The 9300-nt window shown below is 41.8% G+C and overlaps 2 protein-coding genes and 1 non-coding gene across 17 annotated transcripts in view; 1 reads left to right on the top strand and 2 right to left on the bottom strand.

Annotated features, from left to right (window-relative positions):
* The window catches only part of Fam228b (family with sequence similarity 228 member B), a 49439-nt gene that overhangs the window by 20065 nt on the left and 20074 nt on the right, over positions 1–9300 (top strand). For 8 of the 15 annotated variants that reach the window (XR_007104787.1, XM_047523622.1, XM_047523615.1 and 5 more), the window contains exon 1: positions 3487–5031. Coding sequence is in view for 14 of the 15 variants with exons in the window: in XM_047523622.1 (XP_047379578.1) it covers positions 4933–5031 (99 nt within the window). In the remaining variant the exon portion in view is untranslated. Of the gene's footprint in view, positions 1–3486; positions 5064–9300 lie in introns of those variants that run through there. The other 7 variants (XM_047523613.1, XM_047523611.1, XM_047523610.1 and 4 more) reach the window with 3 other exon arrangements.
* Positions 160–3846, bottom strand: Pfn4 (profilin family member 4). The gene is made up of 5 exons (XM_047523624.1): positions 3775–3846; positions 3041–3279; positions 2544–2681; positions 1284–1389; positions 160–298 (listed from the first exon to the last, which is right to left on the bottom strand). Exons 2-5 carry the CDS (start codon positions 3155–3157, stop codon positions 270–272), a joined length of 390 nt encoding a protein of 129 aa, XP_047379580.1. The 5' UTR covers positions 3158–3279; positions 3775–3846; the 3' UTR covers positions 160–269.
* Positions 6639–6709, bottom strand: Trnav-cac (transfer RNA valine (anticodon CAC)). Its single transcript has one exon. It is a non-coding gene; the product is annotated as a tRNA-Val (tRNA).

The following is a 9300-nucleotide window of genomic DNA, read 5'->3' as shown; positions in this document are numbered from 1 at the left end:
AAAAGTCCCAAAAGATATGCCTGTGGAATTATCAGTGCTCTCACACTCCACACCAATGACCAAAACAAAAACAAAATACAAAACCGGAAATCAAGTAATCCCAATCAAAGGCAATCTATTGAAATAAGAAAAATTGACCCCTTAACTCAGTCTTCTTTTTTGGAATCTTCTGCTTTGTGTTTTCGAACCACAAAATAAGATATTGTTTCTTTGGGATCTATAGTCTTCTTCTAAAATGAAAAAGCTGTCTTTTATAGTCCTCTTATGACTTAATGTCCTTTTTTTCTTAGATAGTCTCCTGAAAGAAAACATAGCTTGGTAATTATTAGTGCATAGTAAATCATCACTACAATGTCATCATTTAAATGGTGTTGTGTAACTACCAGTGCTAGACGCTGGAGACACAAGGATGCCTGGAAAGCTTTCCTTGCTAGACAACGTCTACTATTTCAAAGGAGTGTTTCTGTAATTTCAATAATTTTTTAAAAGAACTGAAATTTAGAAGAATATAAAATGAAGGACAGTTTGCTATTTACTACTCTCAAATTTTGCCTTAGTTCTCTATTAGATCTATATTAAAAATGTAGACAAAGCCAGGTATATTGGTGCCCACCTGTAATCTCAGCTACTTGGGGAGACTGAGGCAGGAGGATCACAAGTTTGAGGTCAGCCTGGGCAACTTAGTAAGATTCTGTCTCAAAATTCTTAAAAGGGTTGGTGGTGTAGCTCAGTGCTTGCCTGGTATGTGTGAGGCTCTGGGATCAATCCCAGGACTGGGGAGGAGTGTAGACATGGAAGAGGAATGCTGCACACATCAACACGGTGGCTACTTGGCTTCCAGTAACTCTTCTACAAAAGGCCTTCAGAGAGGGTGGGCCAACAGTTACTGCTCTGCTTTTTAACCTGCTCCCCATCCATAACTGACTCATAATGGGGTAAATCATATGACCTTAGGCTTGTTAAGTCAAGGTCCTAAGAAAAATTAAGGGTTAGGATGGGAGGCTTGGCCAGATACCATCATGGAAAGGAAGTCATTCGCAATAGGACAGAACAAAGCCGAGTCAGAAGCAGAGACAAGACAGAGTCCTATCGTGTTCCCATTCCTGGCCTCTGCTTTCCCTGTGACTCAGTAGCACCCTTCTTTCAGTAATTAAACAGTCCCAATACCCTTCCTGTGAATGTCTCCTTTCTCCCCTAGCTGGCTTGAGTTGGGTCACTGTTACTTGTATTCAGAAGACCTGACACACAGGGAATAAAATCAGGCATGGGGGAGGGACACTTACCCAGTTTCTCTGTGGCTTCTACACAGACACTTGGATACATTCCTTCAGTATAAGTGGCCACCAGAAGATACTGTTGGGTCTTCACAACAACCACACCACCGTTGTCCTGGATAAATAATAAAATAGAATGCCCTGCTATTGGTCCTAACACAATGGCACAACTGATGTAACACAGAGGCAGTACATCTTGGAATTGGTGGGCTGTAAGCTTGAATTCCCTCACCTCCATTTTCTGTTCCATGACTATGGAAGAATTATTTATCCTTTTAAAACCTCAGTTGCTTTGCCTCCTCTGTAAAACCAGGCTATTTTGTTTATAATGTTAAGTGTGCCTAACTCATAACGTGGGGCATCCAATGGACATGAATTTCATCTCCTGAATTCCTTATAAGTAAGACAGAACAAGAGGTGGTTTGAGGGGCTGGGGAGATAGCTCAGTCGGTAGAGTGCTTGCCTTGCAAGCACAAGGCCCTGGGTTCGATCCCCAGCACCCAAAAAAAAAAAAAAAAAAAAAAAGAGGTGGTTTGAACATCCCTAAGCAGAATATTTCAAAATCTGAAATGCACCAAAGCCTCCAAATTAAAAAAAAAAAATTTTAGTTGTTGATGGACCTTTATTTTATTTTTGAAATTTATTTATATGTGGTGCTGAGAATCGAACCCAGTGCCTCAGACATGCTAGGCAAGTGCTCTACCACTGAGCTACAACCCCAGCCTGCCTACAAATTTTTGAGCACTGACATACTTCAAGTGGAAAATTCCACCCCAAACCTCATGAGAATGGTCAAAGTAAAATTGCAGGCACACTAAAAATATTGTATAAGATTAACTTCAGGCTATGTCTAGAAGGTTCATATAAAACAAATCAATTTCATGATTAGATTTGGGTCCATTCCCAAGGGATGTTATATATCTGCAAATATTCCAAAATCTGAAAAAAATCTAAAATCTGAAACACTTCTGGTCTCAAGCATTTCTGATAAGAAATAATCAACCAGTAACATTTTGTTTTTTTGAGGAGGAGGAAATAGAGTATGAAGATGAACTGCCTGAATAAAGATAGTTAGGGGAGGTTCCAACGACAACTTCTGGAATGAATGCTTGTCAAACCAGGCTGTCTAATAGCACTTCTTTTAAATATGCCTTCTTGGCAGGAGACTGCTTTCTGAATGCCTCAAGGCAGTAATGAGGCTAAACGTGGAGATGTTCAGAAGGTACAAAGAAAATGAGTCAAAGCTGTCTTCAAATTATGAACACTCACATTCTTTGCATAAAGAGAGTAGTCATCTGCCCGGACACATTTGTAATCCTGTTCCTTGAAATACAATCCTTCTCTACGGGTTTTCAAAGGGTTTTTGGCAAATCCATTCACAAGTGTTCGGGTATCACTCGGCATTAGCTGTAGAGGTTAAATTGACCAGGAGTCAGCAAACTATGCCAGTAGCCACTGCCTGTTTTTTGTGACCTAAGTTGGAGATGGTTCTTACATTTTAAAATGGTTAGGGGGAAAATAAAAGAACACCACTTTGTGACATGTGAACATTATGTGAAATTCTTATTTCAGCGTTTATGAAGAACGATTTATTGGAACATAGTCACACCCATTCTTTTAGGGGTTGTCTATGGCTCTTTTCCATTACTCCTGCAAAGGAGAATGCCTGACAGAGACTATGTGGCCCAGAAAACCAAAATTCTTACGAGAGCTCTTTGAGGAAAAGTTCATTTAAAAGTCTTATGCCCAAATTTTCTTTTTCTTACACTAAATCCTGGTGTTGCGACACACACGCTCCGCTCGTGGAGTTTGATGAGGGCCGCGCTGTCCACGTGCTTCGTTCCCAGGAGGCTATCTAAGAGTAAGTTCTGCAAGTGGCTCATGCTCCCTTAGCTCTGAAATGGGAACTACAGTTGAAGCCATCTACTCCGGCTACCTCTTAAAAGGCAGGAGAACGCAAAATGTTCCTAAGACACTTCATGCAGCTTTAATATCAGCATGTGTACTTTGGAAAGAAAAAAAAAAAAAAAAAAAAAAAAAAAAACAGTGAAAATGGTGGCCCATCATCCAGAGTCCACCATACTCAAAGAGGGAAACAGTATCACAGTTCACACGGAGTGGGTCATGAAGCTGTTTGGAAAAATCGCACAGCATCATAGTTTTCTAGCTAGGTTTGCATGAAAATCATCTGGGATTTTAAAACAAACTGGACATGGTGGCGCCCCAAAACCCCAACTCCGAACCAGTCAGAATGGAGAACCACGGAGCTAAATGAGATATGCAGGTCATTATCCTCACATCCCTTCCCGCTGACCAGCATCTGCGCCAAAGACAGGTAGTGATCAACACCCCAGGGGACTAAAAGGTTTAAGTCCCTTAAACCAACATCTCCCGCCCGAGGCCCGGCCTCCTGGACGGTGCTCAGCAGCACAACTCGTCCACCGCAGGGATGGCGAGGGCCGACGCCTCTTCCCCGCTCTCCCTTCCGTAGCTTGGTCACCAGGATGCGGGTGTCGGAGCCGGACAGGGAGCGGGTTGCGGCGAATGGTCTCCAGTCCCCTTGGCCCTGGCGACGCACGCGAGGTCCGGAGGACTCGAGGGAGCGGACGCCTCCTGGGACGGCGGGCGTGGCGAGGACAGGCCGGTCAACCGACGCGGGCGGAGGCGGCGGGATTGGCGGTGGCGGCCGCCTGTCACCGCGGCGCAGTGACTACAGCCGGTCCAGACGCCCACCCGTGACCCGCGGCCCTCCGCCCGCCTGCGCGCCCCCAGCTCCGACAGGCGGCGTCCGCGGCTGAGGGGCCGCGCGGGGCTGTGGCGCGGGGACACTGGACGCGAACGTTCGCGCGTTCCGAAGCCCGCGCTCGGGCTGAGCCGCACGCCTGGCGGGCGGCTCTCGGGCCTCGGGCCCCGCGCGGTGCTGCAGAGCCGAAGCAGCACCGCGCACGCCGTGGGCGCGGAGCCCAGAGTGCGGAGGCCGCCCGCGCCTGCGCCGGGCGCCGAGTGGGCGCGTAGATCGGCGGCGTGCGCAGATCGACCGCCCCGACCGCAGATGCAAGCCTGCCGAGGGCCGGGGTCGCGCAGAGCTTGAGGGCTCGCAGTTTGCCCGGGAGCGCCGACTGTCCTCCTCCGCGCAGCTCGGCCTGGGCTTGGGCAGCCTGAGAGCTGCAGTCCCCCCGCGCCGACTACTAAGGTAGAGAAGGGCCGCAGGTGGCACGCCTGCGGGCCGGGCTGTCGCCACCTGGCTGGTTCGGGATGCCTTGTAGCAGCAGAGGTCGGGGTTAGTTCAAAGAGAATCCCCTGCTTCAAAACGTCTGCCTCTGAAGACACCATCAAAAGCCTGCAGGGCGGCGCGGGGCACACGGCTGACCGCAGTCCCAGCGACTCCCGAGGAGGAGGCGGGAGGATCGCAAGTTCGAGGCCAGCCTCAGCAACGCGACTTAATGAGAGCCTGTCAACAAACAAACAAAACACCTTGTGGGGAAGGCCTCTTGTTAGGGAAAGCATGGTTGGCTAGTGTTCAAAATCCATTCCACATCCGCTCACGGGCAAAAGTATTGGTTGTTGAATGGAAGAGAAAAGACGATGATAGTGAATTTTCACTACTACGTAAGTTAATTTTTGTTTTTTTCTAGGGTTTCTGTCACTCGTGACCACAATGAAAAACGTAGACAGCCATGATCTGGTAACTGGCACACTTCCCAGAATCAAGAGCTCGAAAGAATGGTTGCAACCACAGCGTCTTGCCTTCATGGAGGTATAATCGTCGCACTTAGAGTTCTTACTTGGGTGGGTGCAGTAGGAAGTGCCTTATGCTACATGTTATTTTTCTGCTGTTTGCTTTCTATTTCTCTTTAATACTCCCTTTGTTTTCTATTTGCTTTTCATTTTCTAACTTCTCAAGGTGGAATCTTAGGTCATTGACTATATGTCTTTTTTAATGGTTTAATTGTACATTTTATTTTTTTTTTTACTATATGTCTTTTTTTTACCACAACAAAGCTGTAAATTTCTCTTGAAGTATTGCTTTACCCAAATTTTGATATGTTGTAATTTTTCCTAAACAGTTTTACTAAGATATAATTGACATATAATAAACTGTACACATTTAAAGTGTATACTTTGGTGTTTTGACATATATATATTTATATATATATATATATATATATTTGTACATATATATATTTATATATATGTACTTGAAAACATCACCAAAAGCAAAATAATGAACATATTAATATTCCCTAAGTTTCCTCCCTATGTCCTTATGTAATCTATCTCCTTTACCCCTTGCAACCAATGCTTTACTTTCTGTCACGATAATTTAATTTGCATTTACATTTTTAATCAAATGGAATCTTACAGTATGTAGTCTTTTTCTCAGACTTCTTTCACTCATAATTATTTTGTAATTCACCCACCTCGTTGTATGCATCAATGTTTGATTTCTTTTTTGCTGGTTATTTCATTATATGGGTATATCCCAATTTGACCACTGTATTGCTGGACATTTGGGTCATTTCAGCTTTTGACTTTTATAAATAAAGAGCTGTTATGGGTATTCAAGTACATGTCTTATAGATACATGCTTTCATTTCTCTTAGGTAGATATCTAGACAAGGAATGACTGGGTCATATGGTAAATGAAATTAACTTTTTATAAAGGGGTCCAATTGATTTCCAGAGTCATTCAATCACTTTACATTCCCAGTAAGGATGTATGAGAGTTTCTCTTGTTTTGTAGTCTGGTCAACATTTGATTTGATCAGTGAACTATGGGGTTTACCACTCTGGCTGATGTTAAAGGGAATATTCCTGGGTCTGTGTGACCTTGGGCTTGATTATCTAATTCTTTCAGGTCCGTCCCCCTCAACCCCAATGTTTCTTTAGGTAGTTTTCCTACATGATTATAGTGTTCAGCATTCATCTGAAGACTCAGGGGGTCCTCCTGTAGATCTGATCCTTTGCAGCTCTCCAGAGCTCTTTTCTATGGCTTGTCTCCCCAGCGTACCCTTACCTTATGAAATTCCTGGGCTTCCCCAGACTCCCAGCTTCCTCCCTTAGTTCAGGGAGACAGGTGGGCTCTTTGTTTTTTCAGGGGCCTCTAACCTTCATTGCCTGGTGTCCTATATCTTAAAAATGACTTTCATTTATTTAATATTTTTAAATTTATTTTGGATGGAATGGTACATTTTCACTCTATCTTGTCTGAAGTGGAAATTCTTATCCAACCACTTTTTCTTCAGTTTTTTTTTTCTGTTCTATTTTTTTTTACTCCTCACTTTTGCACATCTGATTACCCACTTGTTGACTCTTTCGATATTGTCTCATATAGGTTGAATTTTTTTTTTTTTTTTTTTTTTTTGGTGGTACTGGGGATTGAACCCAGGGCCTTGTGCTTGTGAGGCAAGCACTCTACCAACTGAGCTACATCCTCGGCCTGAACAGTTTTTAATACTCTTGTCTTCAAGTTCACTGATTCTTTTTATGTCATCTCCAATTTGTTGTTAAACCCACTGAGGTTTGTTTAAAAGTTAAGAATTGAATTTTCCCACTTAGTTCTTTTTAAATTTCTGTTACTCTAACATTTTCTATTGTTGACTGTGGGCATGTTTCCATTAAGTTCTTTTTAAAAATATTTTTGTTGTAGTTGGACATAATACCTTTATTTTTATGTGGTGCTGAGGATCAAACCCAGTGCCTCATATGCACTAGGCAAGTACTCCACCACTGAGCTGCAACCCCAGCCCTCCTTTAAGTTCCTAAGCATAGCTATAATAGCTGTCCTAAAATCCTTACCTTCTAATTCTAATATATTGGCATCTCAGAACTGGTCTCCATTGATTTCCTCTTTCCTGTCTCATAATTCTTGATTATATTTTAAGTGATTTTATCATAAGTGATACATCATAGAGGAGCTGGGTTGTTATTTTCCTCTGAAGAATATTGATCTTTTTTTTTTAAGCAGGCAGTTAATTTAGCAGAACTTGAACTCCAAACTTTGTCTCCTCTTTGTTTAGTAGGAAATGAAGTCACTGTTTAGTTTTTTAGCTTTAGGTGGGCTGCATGGAGTCTGCCCTGTGTTCATAGATCAAGAATCTGCTAGAGATCTGGCCAGAATTCATTTGAAGAATTTGTGTGTCCTTTTTATGGCTCTCATCTTTTAGGTATTTCTCCTTTCAACTCCCAATTCCCATGGTTACCTTCAACTATGTCTTCTAATTCCTGAACCAGTAAAACTGTTTCCTTCTGAATTTTAGCTACCTCCTTTAGCTCTGATTGATGAATGTTCTCAGTCCACAAAGATCTGAAAATTCATCCAGGGCCATTGTCTTTTTCCAAGTGTTCACTACCTTCCATTGTCCCTGCTTTTGGTCACTCTTCAGTGTCTTTGGTGACTTTTTTATATTTCTGTCTGGAGCTGGAATATTGGTTCAGTACCCATCTTAGTTGAGGACACCAGACTTGACAGGAATAGTAATTCTATTAGGCAAAAAGATGAAAGAATGAATTTTGAATTAGACACATTTGAGTTTAAACTGGTTTCGCTCAGGATTTTCTGGGCTTCTAGAAAATTCCCATGAGCCTTAACTTCTATGGGGTTAATTGGAAAAGGTAATTCTTAGATTGTGAAATTTTACTCATCTGTTCTGGAAATGAAGAGTAGTGGGACTGAACTACTTCCACCAACAGTTAACTTGAGAATACTTTCTTTTTGTTTTGGTACTGGAGATTGACTCAGGAATGCTTTAGCATTGAGCTACATCCACAGTCCTTTTAATTTTTTGAGAAAGTGTCTAAGTTGCTTAGGCCCTTGCTGAGTTGCTGAGGCAAGCCTCGAACTTGTAATCCTTCTGCCTCAGCCTCCAAGTTGCCAGGATTAGAAACATGTGCCACCATGCCTGACTTCTTTTCTATTTTACTTTTAACTTTTGTGGTGCTGCACTTGAACTCAGGGCTTTGTACATGCTGAGCACATGCTCTACCACTGAGTCACACCACCAGCCCTGAGAATATTTTATATTTATGAATTATGAGAGAATTTAAAAGGTAATTATGTGCTAGACAGCAACTTTTTGTATTTTATGGCAAATATTTAATTGTGGAATATTTGTTATGAAAATGGAAAAGTTAATGTTGTTATGAACTATTCCCTAAAGATTATGTTGCTTTAAAATCTGAAAGTGTGACTTGAATACAAAAATATTATTTATTATCAATATTTACTTGATAGCTGTAGTCTTTACTAATGATAAATTAATTTATTTTAATTATATTTAAGTCATTACTGTCTGAGAAAATTCAGGAAATTTGTTAACTGTCATGGAAAAATTAGTCAAAAGAATGAAAGACCTTGATAGCAAGTTTCTCTTTGTTTCAATAAGACATTTCTTTCATTCTGGGAAGATCCAATCACTCATTTGATTATAATTTTACATTTCATGATTAGCTGTAAGTTAATGGGTAAAAATATAACTCTTCCTTGATTTATTTTATGAAGTCTTTATATTTTAGCTTATGTTTAAGCAATTTTGAAAAACAAAATTGGTGGGTGGGTTCATCATGGAAGAACAGAAAGAACAGGGATTGAATAGAACTTCTTTCTAAGACCTTTTATTATTTTACACTAGTGGTATTTCTCATAGGTACAGCACTTGCCTTGGTGGCACTAAGCTTTTCGTGAGACTGCTGACAAATTCTTAGGTGGTCCTGTAAGACTTAAGGCTGAAAGATCAGTCTGTCTTATCTGGTTGATGAGCCTCAGAGAGAAGGCTCTCTGTGTGTATTTTAACCCATAAATGAAGAAACATCTTTATCAGATGTGGGGAAAAAATGGATTCTAACTACTGTGTGACTCTGGGCAAGTTATTGTACTGTTATGGGACTCAAAATGTCTGTGAGCTGAGTTTAATTTTCCCTTAGAATAATCTGTAATCGGGCTGGGGAGATAGCTCAGTTGGTAGAGTGCTTGCCTTGCAAGCACAAAGCCCTGGGTTCCATCCCCAGCACCGCAAAAAAAAAAAAA

This window comes from Sciurus carolinensis, chromosome 13 (genome assembly GCF_902686445.1).
Source record: "Sciurus carolinensis chromosome 13, mSciCar1.2, whole genome shotgun sequence".
Classification (NCBI taxonomy): domain Eukaryota; kingdom Metazoa; phylum Chordata; class Mammalia; order Rodentia; family Sciuridae; genus Sciurus; species Sciurus carolinensis.
This window is presented reverse-complemented; position numbering and strand designations above follow the sequence as displayed.